The sequence below is a fragment of the Patella vulgata genome, chromosome 4 (assembly GCF_932274485.2).
Source record: "Patella vulgata chromosome 4, xgPatVulg1.2, whole genome shotgun sequence".
NCBI lineage: Eukaryota > Metazoa > Mollusca > Gastropoda > Patellidae > Patella > Patella vulgata.
This window is the reverse complement of record NC_065882.2, coordinates 424,179-446,718: the sequence shown is the minus strand read 5'-3', so window position 1 is coordinate 446,718 and position 22,540 is coordinate 424,179. Positions and strand designations below refer to the sequence as shown.

At 35.1% G+C, this 22,540-nt stretch overlaps 1 protein-coding gene and 1 long non-coding RNA gene across 6 annotated transcripts; one reads left to right on the top strand and one right to left on the bottom strand.

The window, feature by feature from the left end:
- The first annotated feature begins 498 nt into the window (after window positions 1-498).
- Window positions 499-20,500, top strand: LOC126817349 (calcyphosin-like protein). Of its 5 annotated transcripts, none has more exons than XM_050544233.2 (5): window positions 499-621; window positions 3,152-3,307; window positions 4,674-4,854; window positions 5,449-5,655; window positions 18,425-20,500. In XM_050544233.2, the coding sequence occupies exons 2-5, from the start codon at window positions 3,171-3,173 to the stop codon at window positions 18,533-18,535; spliced, it is 636 nt and encodes a 211-aa protein (XP_050400190.2). In that variant the 5' UTR covers window positions 499-621; window positions 3,152-3,170; the 3' UTR covers window positions 18,536-20,500. The 5 variants fall into 5 exon arrangements, with proteins under 5 accessions (XP_050400190.2, XP_050400192.2, XP_050400193.2 ...); XM_050544235.2 differs by having other exon boundaries at window positions 3,149-3,307; XM_050544236.2 differs by lacking the exon at window positions 18,425-20,500 and adding an exon at window positions 8,136-9,387 and having other exon boundaries at window positions 564-722.
- On the bottom strand, window positions 19,665-22,444 carry LOC126817350 (uncharacterized). Its single transcript, XR_008787871.1, has 2 exons — window positions 20,850-22,444; window positions 19,665-20,685 (listed from the first exon to the last, which is right to left on the bottom strand). It is a non-coding gene; the product is annotated as an uncharacterized LOC126817350 (long non-coding RNA).
- Between the last annotated feature and the right edge of the window lie 96 nt (window positions 22,445-22,540).

Genomic DNA, 22,540 nt, shown 5'->3' with positions numbered 1-22,540 from the left:
AATATATTTAATTAATCCGTCTCATGTCAGGCATTATGATTATGATTCTTGTTGTTGAAAAATCTTTCATAAACCTGGTTTTAGAAAATATTAATATATTTTTTATCTTCTTTAATGGTGCCCGATGCGATAACAACAATATAATTACAGCAGTTCTATAATTACAGCGCATGCATCACAATAATTAACCCACTAAGTTTATTCGATAATGATATGTGTTCGGCGATGCGTTTCGAAATATGTATGCCTGGTTGAAAGAGTCTACATAACGGGCACCTGCTACGGGACTGGCGATTGTATTATGATACGATTATAACAATAATTAAAAGCAAATCAACTCACAAAGAATTAACGATCGCCTTTGTATGGATGTAATAAATATAGTTGTATCAAAGCTAATTAACGAGATTTAATTTTAATGAAAATGTCAAATTTACCCAAGCATGTTTTAAACAATTAAAACAAACAACAATAACTGGTCCATGTTTCCATAACGACCAACAACAGAGCGAACGTGATATCATTCTTTCTTTTTTGTATCAAATAATCCCGCCGTGTCGCCTAATTTGATCTCCAAACAGGACTTGACTTGCATTTATAAGATTGCTTTTCTAGGCGGAGGTAGGGTGAAAAGATTATTACATTGTTTGAATTTAATATTGTACATAAATTGAAGCAATCGTCCAAGGCTGACGTGTGAATAAGCATTTTCATAGAGGAAGGTTGGTAAATATGTTGATTGATGATACGCATCTATTGTTTATAGGCTAAATGTTTATTTGTTGAAAACCCTAATTTTTGTTTTATGATCACCAGTGCGCTGTTAAAACCTGACGAAATAGTTGTAGTTTATTTACTGACCTTTAAATATTTTCTAGTCAATGAATAAGTTATCATGTTTAGAAGTGATATCAGATGCTACATATTTAGGCTGACCTTAAAAATATCTTTGTTTCACCAAACCCGACCCACAATCGAGGAGAAGGGTCGGTAGGTCGGGTTTTTTTCAGATTTTTTTTTTTAAGAGCTAATTTGACAGCTTGATAATTTTCCGGGTGCAAACATATTCGTCTTATTTTATTGGCAAACAAATCAATGACATCGGGATTTTTCTTGATGCACGACTCGCACACAAATTGCGACAAACTCACGTTTGAAACTCCCTCAACACGTTTTTAACGATCGTGCGGGTTGTGCCTTCATTTTTCTCGAAAACGGATATTGAAAATGTCGTCGTCATGTTTAAAACGACGCCCCACAGACATAGAGGCAGAATCATTTCGTGGGAATGGACGTGCTTTCGTCTGCAACCATTTTGTTGAGAAGCGACACCTATGACGCTTTCGTCTTGATCAACCAGTTTCAATAATGAATCAAACCATAGCCATAGTAAAGGGAAATAACTCTCGTGATATATTTCAGGTTGACACACAAAATAAAATAAAAAGATCGCGGAAAAGTGCAATAAAATAATTTAAGTCGGGGGTGGTTTTAGTTAGTCGGTCGCGTTAGGCGAAACAAAGATATTTTTAAGGTCAGCCTTAGTCTGTTAGTTTTCTGTACCAAGTCACGTACATGTAGGCTAATGAACACTGACGGCATGTGAGAAATTTGTCAGGACAGGACGATGAGGACGTTCAACGATATGCAGCACTCGTTCTCTCAGTTATTTAATATCCCATCCCAATAACCACTACTAGATGCTATTCATGTCCTGGGTACTCCACCACTGACAAGGGATAAACGACTAGAAATTCTTGGGTGGCTTTTCTGATCACCCAGCATGTGAAGCGAAGCAAAATATAGATTGGGCTGGGTATGTGTAATAATAGGTTCTAATATAAAATTAACTTATTTATAACATGTTACATGCATTAATAATGAAATTAAGTTTGCCAAGTGAAACTAAAGGCACCCAATCATAGCTAAAAACAAGCACATCAGTATATCTCAACATTTTTAGCTACGTTCTCGTAGCTGTGACTTCTGAATATCTCGACATTTTTATCTACGTTTTCGTAGCTATGTGCAACTGTGACTTCCTATATTTATAAGATGGTTAGGAAACTACAGTGAACATGTGGAGCAATCACCACTGATTACGTCAGTGCTTGGATATTCAGTTATTAAAGTTGCATCATGTACAAGCTAAATTTTCTGACTTCACAAGACCATAACGCAATCTGATTAAAATATACATCTATATTTCGTTTCGTTTTTTTTATACTTTGATGACCTAGTGTACATGAAGATCTGACCCGGTGTACTGGGAGGTTGCGTCAGGAGTCATACAGGCAGCTTTAGACCCTATGACGTCAGACATTGATTAATCAATCAGTGTTAACGTTTCTAGGGGCTTACCCACAGTTCCGTGCAGAGCACACCCAGATTTCGTCGAAACCGACCGTTTCATTGGCTAATTCCTCAAATCAACTAGAGCGCCTGTTATGTAACAACTCTTCCAGATCCTATAGTGTTGTGAAGACAATTAAAACGAAACTTTGAACTATAAAAAACGAAATGAAATAGGATCTGTGTTTTTACCAGTTTGCCTATTAGGTTACGACATTTTTTATTATTGTACTCGACACTGCAGTCAAGTCTGTTTATAAATGATATGTATCTCTTCAAAACTTGTAACACCCATAAAGTAATTCGATTGAAATTTCAATATGGCTATGCCCTGTACTTTTTTCATTATCTTTTTCGTTTTAAAAAACTATTATAGCAAGAACGGCTAGCTCCTTATCTAAATCTTAATGCTCTTTAATGGAGGGGGAGTGGATGGCTGAATGGTTAGCGTTCGCGCGCTGTATCATAAAGTCTGTCATTTAGTCGACTGGAGTGGTTTCGAATCCCCGGTTGTACATGACAAGGAGTAGGGTCGTCTGTCCAACCTCGTGGGTTTTCTCCGGGTCCTCCGGTTTCCTCCCACTGCTAAAGACCCCTACGCGCAAGCGAATTATTGAAATAAAATTAAATCATATGTTAGTCCCGAAATGACCTAGTTCTTGTCGAGTGGGCGTTAAACCCCATCTCTCTCTCGCTTTAATGGAGGTTCTTTTTTTTTTCTTAGCTCTCCTATATTCCACAAGAAAATTCAATGAAATAAAATACATGCATTACATTGTTTGTTTGTTTTTCTAAGCAGATTGCACATTAAAACAAAAATGGCGTGTACACAAAGGACAAATAAGGAGATGAAGATGAAAGCCCAGAAAGAATACGCGAAGGCCACAGATCCAGTAGAGAAATTGAGATTGGCTTGTTTATCACGTGGAGCTAATGGTATTAAAGGTCTAGCCAGGTATATATCAATAATTATACTGTCTGTTGGCTGGCTAAATCATCTAACATGTGCACTTTAGAGCAGAAGGTCCGCCATTGAGTTGTGTTGGCCAAGAAAGTTCAATGTGATTTTCCACTACGGTTTCCTCTTGTCAGTGGTGCAGGGCGAAGGGCCTGGCAAGGACAGTGTTTACTTGTTCGGTTTTTACACATAACCGAGGTCCTTTGTACACGATTGTGCACTTAAAAGAACCCATAAAAGTTGGAATTCAATATAGGAGTAGGTCAAAAACCCTTATTGCCACTGTCTGGGCAAAATATCTCTTATAGCACAGCCACACAGTATGGCATAAGCCCATCCTTAACCCTGTTAATGCATAACAGTAGAACGTTAAAACCCATTTTATATGGGGGTTATAGACAAAACAGCCATAAAGTAAAAAATGTTAAAAAACCCCAACATAAACCAGATGTCCCTTGTAGATTAACCTCATACATTTACAGGCTGACAATTATTGTCCCCGTCTTTCGAAGAAAGCAGGTGACTATTAAAATGGGGTCGTCTGTCCGTCATACTTTTTGTTTTGGGACACAACAACTTTTTCTAATTGAGCTAGAATGTTCAAACTTGGTGTAGGTGTTTTATTAGGTCATTGCCTTGATGGAGTTCGAAGATGAGCATTTTCTGCTTAGGGTAAGCAGAGATAAGCAATTTGATTGGTTGAATGCTTTGGGACACGATAACCTTAGTTCAAATTAAGTGAGAGTGAGGACACTTGGTGTATAGCTGTATTATATCAATACCTTGACTAAGTTCGATAATGAACATTTTCTGCTGAGGGTAAGCAGAGCGATAAGCAATTTGATTGGTCATAACTTTGGAACATAACAACTCTTCTTTTAATTGAGGTAGAATGTTTAAACTTGATGTAGATGTTCATTAGGTCAATGTCTTGACTACTGACTTCAATGATTAACATTTCGAGCTGAAGCTAAGCAGAGCTAATCAATTTCATTGGTCAATGATTTGGGACAAGATAATCATGATTCTATCTGATAGAGGGTGATGAAACTTAGTGTATAGTTTGATTGCTCGATACTTTAGAAAAAAATAAATGTGCGATTAATTAATGTGTCATCTATTTGGGGATTTCGGCGGGGGACATCAGCCTCACTGTTGGCTTGCTTTAACATTGAAAGCTCTCATTTTAACATTGAAAGCCCTAATTTTAAAATTAAAAACCCTATTTTTAACATTGAAAGCCCTAATTTTAACATTAAAACCCTAATTTTAACATTAAAACCCTAATTTTAACATTGAAAACCCTAATTTTAACATTGAAAACCCTGATCTGGACAAAGAACAATTAAATTTTCATTTTTAGGACTTTTAAAATTATGGATGATGATGAAAGCAGATCATTAGATATGAAAGAATTTAAGAAAGGTATCCATGACTACGGTTTAACAGAAATGCAGGATGATGTTATACAAGAAGTCTTTCAAATATTTGATAAAGATGGCAGTGGGTCAATTGATTTTGATGAATTCTTAGTTCATTTGAGAGTAAGTAGAGAGATTTTAATGTCCTTTTCTTAATTGTACTTTAATTGGGGCGGATGGCCGAATGGTTAGCAGTGGGCACTGTATCATAAGGTCTGTCATTGAGTCAACTGGCATGATTTTGATTCCCCGGATGTACGTGACAAGGAGTAGGGTAGCCTGTCCAACCTCGTTGGTTTTCTCCGGGTCCTCCGGTTTCCTCCCACTGATAATGACCCAGACACGCAAGCAAATTATTGACAAAATTGAACCATATGTTAGTTCTGAAATGACCTAGTTTCTGTTAGTGGACGTTAAACCCCATTTTTCTCTCTCTAATTGTACTTTGTTACAAGCAGTATTTGACACAAATGTCAATCCGTAGGCCTTTGCTCGCATTATTTAATGGAGGACTCCTGCTTGCCAATTTCATTCCTCCAGACCTTCGACTCAGAGATGTCAACTTCTCCAAATTTCTGGTAATTATTCAGATTTTTGCCCCCAACTCACGACAGTACAGATTTATATTGTTTTTATTACGAATATTTTAAAATGATAATTTACAACGTGAGTTACATTGTTTTCACTTCGGTGACAAAACGATTTATTTTATTTCAGCCACCCATGAATAACATGAGGAAAAGCTTAATTCACCAAGCATTTAACAAGCTTGATAAAACTGGTGATGGGTTAATAACAGTAGAAGATTTAAAAGGTGTTTATAATGTTAAAAAACATCCCAAATATTTAAATGGTGAATGGTCAGAAGATCAGTGTCTAGGAGAATTCCTTAAAACTTTCGACAGTCAAGAAAAAGATGGGAAGGTATGTATTTTAAAATATTGGTGTTAATTTTTAAGATAGCGTATTAGATTAGATGACGGCCTAGTTTTGTTCAACATGTTGATATTTTATTGTAATTAAATTGATAAAAAAAGGATATTGATACTCGTTTTATTAAAGACAACTTGTTATGGATATTGACACCAGTTTTAAAGACAAATTGATAAAATAACAATATTGACACTCAATTCCAAGACAAATTCATAAAATAGGGAAACTGAAACTCGTTTTAAAGACAAATTGATAAGGATATTGACAATTTAAAGACAAATTGATAAGGATATTGACAATTTAAAGACAAATTGATAAGGATATTGACAATTTAAAGACAAATTGATAAGGATATTGACAATTTAAAGACAAATTGATAAGGTTATTGACAATTTAAAGACAAATTAATAGAATAAGGAATTTAACACTCGTTTTAAAAACAACTTGTGAAAATAAGGAATTTGACACTCGTTTCAAAAACAAGTTGTGAAAATAAGGATACTGACACTCGTTTTAAAGACAAATTGATTTAAAAAGGAATATGATTTTATGGTCGAGAGCGAGACATTAATTAATATATTGATACTGTACAAGGCATTAGCCGAGTGTTGTTTCATTATATTACGCAATGTCTTTAGCTCGAGTCCATTAAACAACTTAAAATACAGGCACTATCCTGATCGAGCTTTTCAATGAAATATGTCACACAAGTCCAATATTTCATCTAGTATAGATGATTTAAGATTGGCAAGTTGCCGGTACCATTATCAAGGGATGATGTCACATCTGTATTTTAGATAAGTTAATAAGGATGTGACAATACAATTTTATTTTGTTTTATTTGATAAATTATATAGATTTGTAGAATTGTGTGTCTTTTTGTAGTACCATAGTTTGTTTTTTCACGATAAGGACATCTCAAATAAATTGTATGTTTCTCAAACACCCATGACTCAAAACAATTTGAAATGTATGTTCGACTGTTCATGGGAGGTAACTCCTTTTGACATCAATGAATTGCTCCTTTTGTTTGTGAAACATGCTATATTATTAGATGGCCTCATTATATCTGCACTAATTGTTTTCTTTATTTGTATCCCCTTAGCTTTCTACGGACTAACTTTCTCACCTATTTATTAATTCTTTTCAATCGTAAAACAATTATACTGTCTGAACCGTTGTAAATTTTAAACAGATTTCTTCAATTAAGAACAACTACTTAACTTTGGTTATTATAAACTTAACTTTGTGTTTGAAATCCATAAAATCCATTGTACAACTAAAATACCCCAACAAATAAAAAAATTTCACTTATTACTTGTAAATACAGTATGGCTTCTCTCACGTGTTGGACGAAAACCAGTGAAGCTGTTGTTGAAGTTTGACAGAGAGTTTGACAACCATGCGTTGCAATCAAAACAAAGCACCATCCTTTCAATTGTTTGAGTTCGGGCAACGAAAAATATCAACTGAAAACAATTACAAGTTTCCGAGTGTATCGTCGTATTGTCAATTTGATATCATTCTTTCAGTCCAATCAAAAACGTTTCAGCAACATCTGTAAGTGTGTTGCGGCAGCCCTGAGAGTGCCTTGTGGGTGGGTTTATAATGCTAAAAAACCTGTAAGACCTTGTAAGAAGCGCACCATCATTCCAGATTCGACTGTACTGTGATATGGTGCAATATTTATTGTTCATAATGTAGATATGTTCTTTATCATCAACTATCTTGAAATTTATTTTAAATAATACTTAAATTACACCTTAGCCCCATAATTGTAAATACCCTGTACATATACGTTGTATCATGTTATATGATAGTAAAGATATTCATGGGTAAAATTTTAAGGCCTAAAAACGAATGTCATTGTTTTTGTCCAGCATTGGTATTCAAACGAAAATTCAAAAATATGATTAAAACAAAATATTTCAAAAGGTAAAGCTATAAACTCTCTAATCAAAAATATGATTAAAACAAAATATTTCAAAAGGTAAAGCTATAAACTTTACAGAGATTTTACTAGAATGTAAAAGATGGTAACAAAATAATGGGAATACCGGCAGTTGTGCGTGAACTCCCAAACTCAATACCGAGCTGAGCCTTATAGCTTATTCTTATACAAAACTTGAATTGTCATAAAAAGTACCGCAAACTGTGGCATGCTGCAATCTCTTTATACGAAATGATCTCTCCCAAAGAGTGACGTAGTAATCAGCATCCAATTTGGTATTTTTCTATGTCAAAAGTTTGTGGGAATTCTATTTTTATTTGTTGGGATATTTAGTTGTACAATGGATTTTATAGATTTCAAACACACAGGTAAGTTTATAATAACCAAAGTTAAGTAGTTTGTTTATAATCGAAGAAATCCGTTTTAAAATTTACGACAGTTCAGACAGTAGACTCGCAGACATTTATTTATAGAGTTTTATTTAGAATTAGATGTAGAAGCACATTTCCTATTGTTTCAGATCACAAAAGATGAATTTCAGAATTATTACGGAGGAGTGAGCGCTTCCATTGATAATGATGCTTATTTTGATCTCATGATGAGAACAGCCTATAAACTACAGCCTTGAACTTCATCTATAAACTACAACCTTGACCTTCATCCCACCTTCATCCTGCACGCAAACAAACCTCTTCACCATCTTTATATTCAGTCTTCCTTTTATTTCATCTATTATTCTTGGGGTCTGTCGTCGTATTTTAAACTTTTGGGGGTGCTAGTTCCAGACTGGAACATCCATGACAATAAACATCCCGAGTTTTAGTCTGTCTGTTCGGGGTTGGCGGCTACACTAGGGCTATCTTGAGGCTGAAACTTAGTGTATATGGATAGCTCGGACCAGGATGTAACATGGGCTAGGTGGCGTTGGTTACCCGCTAGTTATGAACCATATTTTTGAAAGCTGATTATAGGACTATAACAAGTATATGCCCTATTAAAGGCTTGATGTGTCATTTACATTTTTGCTAAAATATCAAATTGTTCACTGCTTAATCCAGCCTAAATTTGTACTTAGATTGAGTATTTAACATTTAGATAAGAAATCAAAATAACAACGCTAGATAATCTCCCGTCATGGATTCAACCAGATTTAAACTAGACCTATTAGGTTTCTTCTCTACCAATAAAACCATGAAATTTCAATTGATCATAACTTTGTTAATGAAGGATTTGAACCATAGTTATTGTATTGATATTCCCATTAGGGATTCTTGTAGCACTAAATGACACATGAAGTCTTTAACTGTTTAGGTACTTGTCGATATTGACTACCTAGTTCCGTGTAGATTCCTGACTCCACAGCTCACTAGAACGCATCAACCCACCCAAGTCACATAACTAGTTTGATTTGTTAACCTTGTACCATTCAACCTGTAACTTGTATAGTTTGAATTGCTAGCCTTGTACCATTCAAGTGCTATTAGCTTGGTACGCGGCAAGGAGTGGGGTCGCCTGCCCAACCTCGTGCCTTTTCTCCGGTTTCCTCCCACTGCTAAAGAACCCCTACACGCAAGCGAATTATTGATTGGTGGGTTGTTCTTGAAATATGACTTAGTTGGGTTTAGTTTGAGGATCTCTCTCTCTCTCTCTCTCTCTCTCTCTCTCTCTTTTGTAGTACTTATTATGATGTATACATTACTAATTGATTGTGTTCCCCACTTCCTAATTAAAGCCGCAATTTGCCAGAAGTCGACCAATTGTTTTATTTGGTTTAATAGTTATTTAAATGAATAATGTAAAGCATATAAACATAGTTTAGATGCCATCTTGAATATAAATCGGTTATCTTCTGGAATATTGCGTCTTTATAGTTGCTTTTTATAGTCAATACATAAATTTTTGATTTAATTGTATAGATTTCGTAAAGTGTGTTCTGATTCCATCTGTAAAGTGTGTTCTGATAATTTCAAACATCTCCATATTCAGATCAATTTCCTTTGGTTCCAACATATTGCATTTTCATAACCAATTTCCAACAAATATGATATGCATCTTCATGATCCAAGAGTGAAGTATACTATAGTTATAAGCTTGGTTAATGAAGATGATAGTGATGGAGAATATTACAGAGAGCACTGTTTTTATTCCTTTAGTAGAAATGAATGTATATTATTATATCTATGTTAGTCAAGGTTTGCTAATTAGATTTAAGGCCAGACCAATTTGATTCTCTGTTCTTCAGGACCTAATTAGATTTAAGCCCAGACCAATTTGATTCTCCGATCAGGGACATGGTAAATAAATAATGTTTTGTTTTAAATTTCATGGGGGGGGGGGGGGGGATGACCGAATGGTTAGCATTTGCGTGCTGAATCATAAGGCCTGTCATTGAGTCAACTGGCATGGTTTCGAATCCCCGGTTGTATGTGACAAGGAGTAGGGTCGTCTGTCCAACCTCATGGATTTTCCCTGGGCCCTCCGAATTCCTCCCACTGCTAAAGACCCCTACGCGCATGTGAATTATTGAAATAAAATTAAACAATGTGTTAGTCCCGAAATGACCTAGTTTGTGTCGAGTCAACATTAAACCCCATTTCTCTCTCTCTTTAAATTTCATAACTTAAATAACGGTAATTGGAATTTTAAGCTTTTGAACAGTAAAACCAAGTACGTACTTTTGGTTTTTAAATTAGTTTTTTTTCATGTTTTTGAATTTGTGCACTTTAGATGACAAGGTCAGTCAATTAGTCAAGTGGTGTGGTTTCGATTCCCCGCTTGTACGTGAAACCTTGTGGGTTTTCTCCTAGTCCTTCCCACTGCAAGAGACCTCTTAGCACAAGCAAATTTATAAAATTAAATTGAATCTTGTTAGTCCCTGACATGTCCTAGTTTGTGTTGAGTGGATGTTAAACCCTACTTCTCTCTCGGAAGAAATAAGTAAAATTTTAAAAGGTATCGCTGAAGAACAGAGAATGAAATTAGTATGGTCTAGAGATGAGCAAGTGTGAGTTGAGAGATCAGAGTAATCATTGTGAAAATTAAATACAATGGGGTGTAACGTCCGGCATCAATCGAGCTAATAAAGATGAGCATATGCCATGAATTGTGTCCTGACACTGGGGCTACAGCGTACTCTTCTTTCGATTTATAGCTAAATGAGAATCTTTGAGATTCATTGTGAATTATTAAGGGTAATTTCAACGTAAAGCCGAGGCCACGTGTACACATTGGTATACATGTGAAAGATCCCTTGACAGATGGAATTCGATATAAGAGTAGGCAAAGGGGGGCAAACTTTCCTTCTTCGCACACTGTATGACGCATGCCCGTCTTCATTAGCCCAGTCGGAGCAGAACAGTAGAGCGTTACACCCCATTTCATTTCCTAAACGACTGATCTTGTGGGTCGATCTCGACCAACACCCAAACCCAGGGCGTTCTGGTTAGTGACTCGGGTTTTGAATTAGATTATAAAATGATCTTTCACTCACTGATCCATGTCATCATCTATGATTTATAGAAACAATTTGTTTTATTAGATTGTTAAAAATCAATTTGTTGTATTTGTGTATTTATATCGTAGTACTGAATGTAATTAGTATTGTATGTAGTATGTTTATTTAATTGTGAATACCCAACGTGACAGTGCAGCTCAGTGTCATCGAGTAGAACTGTTTTAGATGAGAGGCGCTATATAAATTCATTATTCTTGAAGCAGCATTTCCAGTGAAAAATTTATGTGGAAAAATTGTGCCAAAATCCTAAAACAACCAAATGCCAAAAATGCATCTTTTGATTGAAATTAAAGGCTTCGTTAAATATCAGAAATGTAAGTCTGAATTGCGGAAAACTTATAAATGCTCGACGAGTCACAGCCCTTTTTTTTCAAACATGTTGTGATTGTCTCATTCTATCAAAATTAAGTCGAATTATGACCCTTGTCACCAGGCCCAATGAAATTTGAGTCTATTGTCGCTAATCGCTTTATACAGAGTTATTTCCCCTATATCAAAGACTTGTAAATGCTCTACAGGTCAGAGTTTTTGAAATTTATCACTCAAACTTGCTGGTATTGTTTCACAAGTCCACAGAATGAATTCAAAATGGTGCAATGATTTTGTTTGCTCAGAGTTACTGCCCCTGTTGTGAAAATTTTGTAAACACTCTACAGGTCAGATTTTGAGTATTTTCCTTTCAAAGCTGCTTGGATTGCTGGACTAGTACTAAGGCGGAATCCTTTTATTTCACTACTACGGTGACAGAAACCTTGTAAGAATGACAGAAGTCAGGATTGTTTAAACTTTATGGGATGGTTAGGCTAATCATATAAATTAATGTCTGTGGTGTTTGTCTCCGAGCCTGAAAACTTACAATGAGTATTTACCCTTCAATAATGCTGTTGATTAGCTGATAGTCATCTGGCAACTCAATGCTTATAAGTTGTCTCCCCTGATCTCCATTTTTCTATGTTTGTGAAATGATTGCGGCGATTGTTTTGATGTTAAAATACAGATCTCTTTCTGAACTACTGTCATGGAGACCTACTTGTATTTATAAATATATTGGAAGAAAGACCAAAATAAAATGGATCTGTATTTTGATGATATTGCGTATGGTGCGTACGTGCTAATATAAATATATATCATTAATCATACTTGTAAATATTTAACAATTATATACATATTTATTATCAAATTATGGCTGTGATTTGATAGATGTTCATGGTAATAATAAAAATAAAAGCTGCTTTATATCAATGCATTTACGTCCAACACAACATGGTAGTAATTTTTTTAATAAAAAGCAAAATATTGCTGCTTACATATGCCAGTGCACTTATAGAGTTTGAATCATTTATCAAATTTTGGCTGTGATTTCTCAATTGTACAAACTGTTTCAATAAAAACAAAATATTGCTGCTTGTTCCAAGGCATTTATAGGGTTTAAAAGATTTTTGTATTAAATTTTGACTGATTTCATTATTGTAGAAGGTATTGATGTTTTTAAGAAAATAAATTATTGCTGCTTATGTCACTGTATTTATCAGTTTTGAAGGATTATTATCAAATTGTGGCTGTACATGGTATTCATATTTTTAATAAAAAATAATAATGTCAGTGCATTATCAAACAATTACGGTCCAAGAGGAAGTCCTCCTTACTTTATTATTTTACCAGTCAATGTATGTTAAAGATCTCCCGAGTTAGATTTGGATGCATATCGGACTGTTGATGCACAAAGCTGCTGGAGGGGCATATGTTTTGTTACCTGGCAACCATGTTAAATATGGTTTCCAGTTTTATTAATTTTTGCTTTACTATTTAAAATGATTTCTCTAGGATAATCGGGTAAGATTATTAATGCCTACACACCGCAGCTTTTTTAAATTCATAATTCTGCTTTTAGCTACTGTCTGCTTTGCCTTTTAATTACAAAGCAATTAGTATTCTTAGAACAGCCTTAAGAAATTACAAAGCAATTAGTATTCTTAAGAAATTAGCTTTATAAGATTAATCCCTTTTAGGAATTTAGTATAGGCCTAAGAATTAGAATTATAAAAAAAAAATATTCTGACATATATGTATGGCTACTTTAAGAAATTAGGAATTCTAAAATAAATCTCCTTTAATAAATTAGAAAATCCCCTTTAAAAAAAAAGAAAAAACCTGTATATGGCTACTTTTAAATATCTCCAAGAACATCCATTTTCAAAGAACTAGTATTCTGAGAACATCCCCTTGAAGAAATTAGAATTCTTAGATTGTTAAATGTATTCATCATTGTTATACAGCAATGTTTCTAGATGTGGGGATATAGTGCACTTTAAATAACGAGCTCTTTTATCAATTCTGCACCTATAGTATCTTTCAGCCGAAGATTCCTTCAGTCTGTAAGTCAATAATGGCAATGATGATACTCGATTAAACCCATACCATGTCATCATGGCAACCCAACAGAAAGTTTACGGCCACATTAGTATTTAAATCAAGTATTTTTCGCAAATCTTGTGCACAACACTTTTTGTTCCATGATTAGCCAGAAACTATTCTAGATTAGGTGGCAAAAACACAAAAACTTTCCTTAAATACAGTTCAGCACCTTTTTTAAGACTCGTAATAGATTTGATACCAACCTTCAATTTTAAAACTTATTGACAGTCTTCAGTTATTGAATTTACACAGTTCAACTTGCAGTCTTTGTATTTCTCAACCTGTAGCACGATTTACCGAAATCTACCCAAATAGACCATGATATTTCAACTCGTATCATAATAATTTATATCAATATTTGATAATATACCGTTTTTGTGCTAAATTGTCTTTTTTGATTTAAAATCATAATGTTTTTCTATCTAATATTCCCCTCAAAATGTGATTTCCATGTAAGCAATTTCGTGTAATACAATTTCCAAACTTGCTTGGAAATTTGTACACACAAATGCTACGATTTTCAATTAAAAATGCCGATTTAGCATAAAGAATAGTATATTATTATGAGTTGATATTATGGTATATTATGATTGGGTGAATCTGGGTAAATCGTACTACCTTACTCGATCAACTGCTACTGCTTGTGATCCAAACTTGCAGATCAAAGACAAGGTGTTATTGTGACAAAAATTCAATTTATCACCTGTTGTTTGTTAATTCTTGCTTTATGACTTTAAATTTTATTATTGTGCACCTGCTGTAAATTTATTTTTGTCCCCCCGTCTTTTGAAGAAAGCTGGGAACTCTTAAAATGGGTCTGTCCATTCGTCTGTCTATCCTTTTTTTTTAAAAACAGTATTTTATTCAGAAATTGAATGGGATTGCAGAACAGGCAGAGTCTATATGACCTCTCTCCTAATTGAGCTGGATAAACAGTTTGATTGGTTGAAGCGATAACTAGCGTCTAATTGGGTGTTTGCGTCTAATTGGGTAAGAGCAATCAAACTTAGAGTATGGATTCATTATACCTTGACTCAGTTCGATAATGAGAATTTTCTGCTTAGGCTAAGTAGCGATAAGCAATTTGATTGGTCAAGACGTTAGAGCAAAATAACTCTGCTTTTAATTGAGTTAGAATGTTTAAACTTAATGTAGATGTTCATTTTAGGTGAATGTCTTGACTGAGTTCAATGATTAACATTTTCCACAAAAAAGCTATAGCAGAGCTAAGCAATTCCTTTGTTCGATGCTTTGGGACAAGATAACTTTGATTCTAACTTACAGAGAGTTATGAAACTTAGTGTATAGTTTCACCACCAGATATTTCAAAACCTTGACTCGTGAAAATTGTGCTTAGATTTTCTGCTTGATACTTTTGAAAAAGATAAATGTGCAATTAATATGTATCATCTATTTATTTTGGGATTGCGGTGGGGGACACCAGCCTCACTGTTGGCAACAGATTTAGATGTTTCAGTAAATACTGACAACCCTTCCCTGATAAAATTAAATGTGTCAATGATTAATCCTGTAGTACCCGATATATGTAAATACTGATGACCCTTGTTCCCTGATACATGTAAATACTGACTAGCCCTTGTTCCCTGATCAATATGTAAATACTGACTACCCCTTGTTCCCTGATACATGTTAATACTGACTACCCTTGTTCCCTGATACATGTAAATGCTGACTACCCTTTTTCCCTGATACATGTAAATACTGACTACCCTTGTTCCCTGATACATGTAAATACTGACTACCCTTGTTCCCTGATACATGTAAATACTGCTTACCCTTGTTCCTTGATACATGTAAATACTGACTAGCCCTTGTTCCCTGATACATGTGAATACTGACTACCCTTGTTCCCTGATACATATGTAAATACTGACTACCCCTTGTTCCCTGATACATGTTAATACTGACTACCCTTGTTCCCTGATACATGTAAATACTGACTACCCTTGTTCCTTGATACATGTAAATACTGACTAGCCCTTGTTCCTTGATACATGTAAATACTGACTAGCCCTTGTTCCCTGATACATGTAAATACTGACTACCCTTGTTCCCTGATACATATGTAAATACTGACTACCCCTTGTTCCCTGATACATGTTAATACTGACTACCCTTGTTCCCTGATACATGTAAATACTGACTACCCTTGTTCCCTGATACATATGTAAATACTGACTACCCCTTGTTCCCTGATACATGTTAATACTGACTACCCTTGTTCCCTGATACATATGTAAATACTGACTACCCCTTGTTCCTTGATACATGTAAATACCGACTACCCTTGTTCCCTTAAAAATTGATTTTCTTTTACATTGGTCTTTGAAGCTCTATTTCTTAACCGTTGGAAACTATTGCCTCGTGGACTGACTCAAACTGCCCTTGTTAAGAATTCGGTCGTCAATTAGTTTGTAACTATTAACATGACTGGTTAGAGGTGCAAGAAGGCGCAGAAGTTTCGGGCTGGGCTGTCCAGGCTAAATCTATTTAAGGCCTGCTCAATCTCTGTCGCTGAGATGTAAATAAGGTTAGGGCATGTGATTGTTAACGAGATTGTAGGTTAGGGTTAGGGTAAGCATTGGGGCTAGGTCCAGGGTTATGATTACGGTTGGGATTAGCGTTAGCCCTGTTTACATCTCGAGACCTTTGACCTTGAAGTTGGTCTTATCAAATAGATTTAAAGGGACTAACCCGATTAGAACAGTCCCAAAAATTAAAGTCCGAGTACATATGAAATTTAAGCACCAAAATATATAGGAATGGTGTATTGACCTTGTCTCAAAATTTCAGCTCAAAATATTGAGTCGTTTGGACGTGAACGTCAAAACCGCTTATCTGGACTTGTAACCCGTTTAAGATTTTGGGTCAATTTTTCGTTGGGTGACCTGATAATCTATTGCCGTTTCTTGAGAGGTCTATACAGTGAATGACCCATGTGCTGTACTTGATAACTGATGGTAAATTTCACCTACACATTATTTTTATTAAAAAAAAGGTCTGGTTTTATCCAGACACCGTATAATACAGTTTGAGACACCGGTCTCCATTTCCAGATGAAGACTGACGGATTTAAGTTATTTGGAAACGTATCGCAAATATTGAGTTTCTTGCTCGCCTTGTATATAGGTAGAGGGTTTTAAGGCATTTTAACACAAAATTAAGCAGTTTTATTCTCCAAAAAATTATCGGGATTGGCCCTTTAACCTGCGGGCTGTCCAGGTGGCAAGGGTTAATAAGGAGTCAAACTTAAATTTCTGTTTTGCCTCAGTTTTCTATGAACGTCCATCCCAGTAATATTGTTAGCTATTTGAGAAATGGTATCTGATGTTCTTGAAAGAATAATCGCACCTGTTCTTGCTGTAACAGTGATTTGGGTCACTATTACCGAGAGGTGCCTACCCATTGTGGTATACAGACCCCATTGCTATTTGTTATGAGGTTGGACAGGTGACATATACTCCTTGTCACGAACAGCCGGGGAATCGAAAGTTGACTCCACCCTCCCATATGATATGAAATGAAATGGAAGTTTAACGTCCTACTGTTCTGCTGCCACTGGGCTAATGAAGACCGGCATGCGCCATACAGTGTAGGCTATGGCCTACTCTTATATCGAATTCTAACTGTCAAGGCATCTTTTAACGTCTCGCCAATGTGTACACAGGACTTTGGTTTTTCCGTCCCATCCAAACGTCTATACGTTGTCTGTTGTCAGGCCCTCTGTCTGTCTGTCCTGCACACAAGGGGGTTCCACGCCAGAAAATCATGATAAACTTTCTCGATTAACACAGGTATTGAAAACGAGACCCCCAGGTTAGCGAGCCAACATCTTACTCAATAAGCCACCGTGGCTCACCAAATCAGTTCTATGATTAGACTTTATATTATAGTTTATTAAGACCATTCTAAGATGCTTTCGTGAGATAAATAGGTTTTTGTTAACGCATATGTTATAGAAATGTTTTTGCTCTGCTAAATTTCAATATACATGTAATCTAGTATGGTATCTAGGCTCCAAGTTCACAAAGCATTCTCAGACTTAAGTTAAGAATTTACTCAAAATTGTTCTTCTTTTTTTTAACTAAAATATAGCCCTTTATAAAACTTTTGTTATTTTAATGTAGCAAATACATCGATAAGAAACTATGTGCAAAGTTTTGTGTTTCTGGATCAAAGATATTTCTCATAAACAGTGATTGAAAGTTGGGAAAATTCATAAGGAAGTATGAGAATGGTTTGTGAAGTCTGGGTGAAGGTTCTTGAAGTAGCATACCCTGCCAAATTCACCATCTCGTGACCTTGGGTAAATCTGCTGTTGGCTTTGGTAAATAGATCTGACCCTACTTTTCTGCACATAACTGGGCTGATGAAGACAGGCATGCGCAAACCAGGTTAATGAAGTGTGCAATGTGCTATTAGAGTAATTTTTCCTGGACAGCAGAGGCTAAGTGAGAAGGACGCAATGACGAGCTTTGCGTCATAGTTTTGAGTTTTTGCGACCCCTCGCAAATGCCAGTTCTCAACTTTTTAATCATTTTCATAATGCCTAACCAGTTTAATCATAATTATAATGCTCAACCAGTATCAAACATATACTGTGGGTCAGATATGATACAAATCGACTCTAGCATGTTCCATACAGTCCAGTATTACTCGGTGGCACTGGGAGGGACTGCCACCCCATCCCTTCTCCTGCACATACATATACTGTGGGTCACATATGCTACAAATCGACTCTAGCATGTTCTACACAGTCCAGTATTACTCGGTGACACTGGGAGGGACTGCCTCCCCATCCCTTCTCCAGCACATACATATTCAAAATACTAATAACATGGTGTATTTTATGTTTTCAGATAACGAAAGAAGAGTTTGTCAACTATTATTGTGGAGTCAGCGCGTCTATTGATAACGATGCATATTTTGGTCTCATGATGACGAATGCCTATGGAATATCATCGTCGTAATAAATAAAACTGCCAATATTTCTATTTTATTATTGTATATATTCATGTAACATATTGTTTACTTAACTCGGAATATTTAAACTGCAGATGAGTCCCTGACAGAACCACAGTCTCTTGGGTCCCTGATAGAATATTTAAACCGCAGACTCTGGAGTCCCTGATAGAATATTTAAACTGCAGACCCTTGAGTCCCTGATGTTGTTATAACTGGGTATGTAGGATTTATGAAGGGGTGTGGATATATAAGGTGGGGAGTTTGGCATGGGGCAGCACGATTCCCAGCAATGTAAATACAGTACCCACAAAAGAGTATTATTTTGATTGATTAATTTAAATTGGTAAATAAAAAGAATTGACGGCCCCCCAACCAACACCTCTGAGTATTATAATCGTTAAATATCCACCTTCCCATATCAATATCATATCATCCAGATACTTGAATTGGAAACAGGAGTCTTGTTATACTCTAGGATTCTGGTGAACAAAATCCCCCCCCCCCCCCCCACAAAGAACCAGTGGTAACTGGTAACTCAGATATCTGTGGTTTATTATATAGCTGTTAACTTGAAATTAGTTTTAATTAGAAAAAGTTATTTAATTTTTGTAAAACAAAATAGCTAATTGGTCTTTTACTCTTCTGGTCATTCAACCTGTTGTTTTACCAAGATTACTTTGTATTTTTCCCCCGGGATGCTGCCTTGTGATTTAAAACTGGGACTCAAACAGTAGCATATAATGATACAAGATACCAAACACAATTTTATTTTTTTCGTGGGGTAGGGCACAAACTCTAGTTACTCCCACTGGTCTCAGACCACTATTTCAGGTATTAAATACAGGGTATTCTGTGACTGTGTATGATAATCAGGTTTTTTAACAAATGAAAATCTAAAATTCCATTTGCTAGAAAAGATTTTTATCAAGAAATATAAGAAACGTGGGTGCTAGAGAAACCTGATTAAGACAAGAATTGAACAAACAACACCTGGTTAGAAAACAAAAAAATAAAAATTTTATAATTGGCATATTTAGAAATCTATGATCTCCTTTAATTTAAGTTATGAGAAGTTGGTTCACTCATTTTGAGAAACCGAAGTTCTACCTAATACGGGCGACATGAAATTGTAAATTTTTGTAATATTCCTTCATTTTTTTGCTTTCTCACCAGTCAAATCTTGGAGCCTGGATTCCCAACCTCTGGATTGCGACCCCAGGAGCACTTTTCGTGATGTCGTGGCAGACTTCTCTGAAACTTTTGAAGAAATGCTATGTTTTCATGAAAAGCATGTAAATCGCTGATCAATAAACCTCTTGCCACATTGTCAATCATCTTTCCTCTCTCACAACCACAATTTCTTTCCTCAGTCTCTCATTATAACATTTTGATCTATAAATAATGATGATGTTTGATAGTAAAAGGTGACCCTTTCTTCGAGAGGGCCGTGATCAGATGATGGTTTCTGAAATGGGGTCGCAACCAACGAAAGCTTGGGAACCACTGTCTCAAAGGAAGTCAAAAAATGTTTTTTTATTTTAATTCTATTCTGGTTTTTATTGCTTCTTTTCCATAATCATATATATACTAATGTCCAAAAGAAAGTATACACTGTAAATTTCGTCTTGCTTCAAACAAAGTCGTTTTTCCATTGTATGCGGTTTGTTTTGCTATTTATTTGCTTAGAAATATTGAGTTTGGAAGCACGAGACATGTTCAGTGTAGTTTTATCACATTTTTTTTTTGATTTAAACAAAACTTAATATTTTTAGTGTGTATACTTTCTTTTGGACATTAGTAACCCCCATGTAAAACACAAATATTGTTTTGTTTTTATTAATGACAAGCATAATATGATTACAGCAGATTTTTCTGATATATATAATTATGGTGTCCAACATTTACTACATACACCAATTGTATTATTCTTTATGACTCTAGTTATATTAAATTATTTCTTTTTAGTTAAACCACTTTGGTTTTTATCTTTTTAAATGATGCCTTATGGAAAACAGCTTATATATTTAGTCAACGTTTTGAAGAGTATTCTCTCAACTTTATCAGTAACATAGGTATGTGTTGGGGGTCGCCAACCCGGAACAGATAAACAACAGTCACCCTTAGTGTAGGTTAAGATGCTATTGTACTTTCGCACCTCTACCCGTTCCGGTGGTCGTAGAGACTAGACATTTGTAGGGAATATTAGTATAGGTTAAGATGCTATTGTACTTTCGCACCTCTACCCGTTCCCGTGGTCGTAGAGACTAGACATTTGTAGGGAATATTAGTATAGGTTAAGATGCTATTGTACTTTCGCACCTCTACCCGTTCCCGTGGAGACTAGACGTTTGTAGGGAATATTAAGAGGGAGGAGATATGACATTACACTAAACTTCAGCAAAATCGATAGATAATGTTTATTTTTTTTTTACAGATTTTAAGCACAATAGCATCTATAATTAACAAGGATTATGTAATCAGATGATACTCAGATAAAAAAAAATGAATTGAAATTTAATAACATCCTAGTGTTCTGATGTGACTAGGTTAATGAAGACGGGCATACATCATACAGTGGCACTACGGCCTATTCTTAGCGAGCAAAAGTCTTACTGACTGAGCTACCGTGGCTTCTACAATAATTGTGGTTTATTACAATTCTTATCCATAAATAGTTTTCTTTGATTATGTACCTATTTTGGGGTCATGGTGGGTAAGGTGCTGGCTCGCTAGCCTGGAGGGACTGACAAGGACAGCTGTCTAGTCGTTCGGATGGGACAAAAAACCGAGGTCCTGTGTACACATTAGCATGCACATACGTAAAAGATCCCTTGACAGTTGGAATTCTATTTAAGAGTAGGCTGTAGTGCTGCTGTTCGGGCAAAATTACCCTCATAGCACCGTGTATGGCATATGCCCATCTTTCTTAGCCCAGTTGGAGCAGAACAGGAGGACGTTAAACCCCATTTCATTTCATTTAATGATCCTATTTTGCTATACAAAATAAGATGGGGTTTGACTCTACTCAACACAAACTAGGTCCTTTCTGGACTACATTCAAAAAGAAGAAAATATATCAGATGGTATTCAATGTCCTGAACAACACCCATCAAAACGTAACCAAATGAAAGAAAGGTTTGGACCTGATCAACTACACATGATAAACACAAACAATACATGAAAGAAAACAATCATCAACTCTCCTAAACAAAACAATAATATACCCCCCCCCCCATTCAGTGAAACAGGTGGTTTCAGGAAGCCAAAGGGTTAATAGCTGGGCTCTTATCTGAGTAATTTAATATCAATTGGAGATCATTTCCAGAAACTTGACAGACATTAAGCAATGTTTAACTCTTCAAAACAAAACTATAATATAATAATTATATTGTGTATTATATCCTGTCAAAACTAAATGATGTTATTACTTCATATCATTATAACCCTGTGTATATACATACACAAGTTTATATAATTATAATATACATACACAGGTTATATAATTATAATGGACATACACAGGTTATATAATTATAAAGAACATACACAAGTGATATAATTATAATGGACATACACAGGTTATATAATTATAATCAACATACACAGGTTATATAATTATAATGACATGCACAGGTTATATAATTATAATGACATGCACAGGTCATATAATTATAATAACATGCACAGGTTTAAATCATGTTAATGACATAATGTATATACATACACAGGTTTATAATCTATACATACACAACTGGATTATAATCTATACATACACAAGTTCAAAGCATCCTGACATAAACTGGTTTAAATCATTATTATGAATATACACACATACTGTACACACACAGATTCCATAATTATAATGAATATACACACAGATTCTATAATTATAATTACACATAGGTTTATATAATTATAATGAATATACACAAAATCTATGTATACACACTGGTATTATTATGAAATAATGGTATTTAAATCATTATAATGAAAATACACCATGAAAATAC

Coding starts and splice junctions, on each gene's coding strand:
- LOC126817349 (XM_050544233.2), top strand. CDS start 3,171: ATGGCGTGTACACAAAGGACAAATAAGGAGATGAAGATGAAAGCCCAG. Junction 4,855..5,448: donor AATTCTTAGTTCATTTGAGA/GTAAGTAGAGAG, acceptor ATTTTATTTCAG/CCACCCATGAATAACATGAG. Junction 5,656..18,424: donor GTCAAGAAAAAGATGGGAAG/GTATGTATTTTA, acceptor TTATGTTTTCAG/ATAACGAAAGAAGAGTTTGT.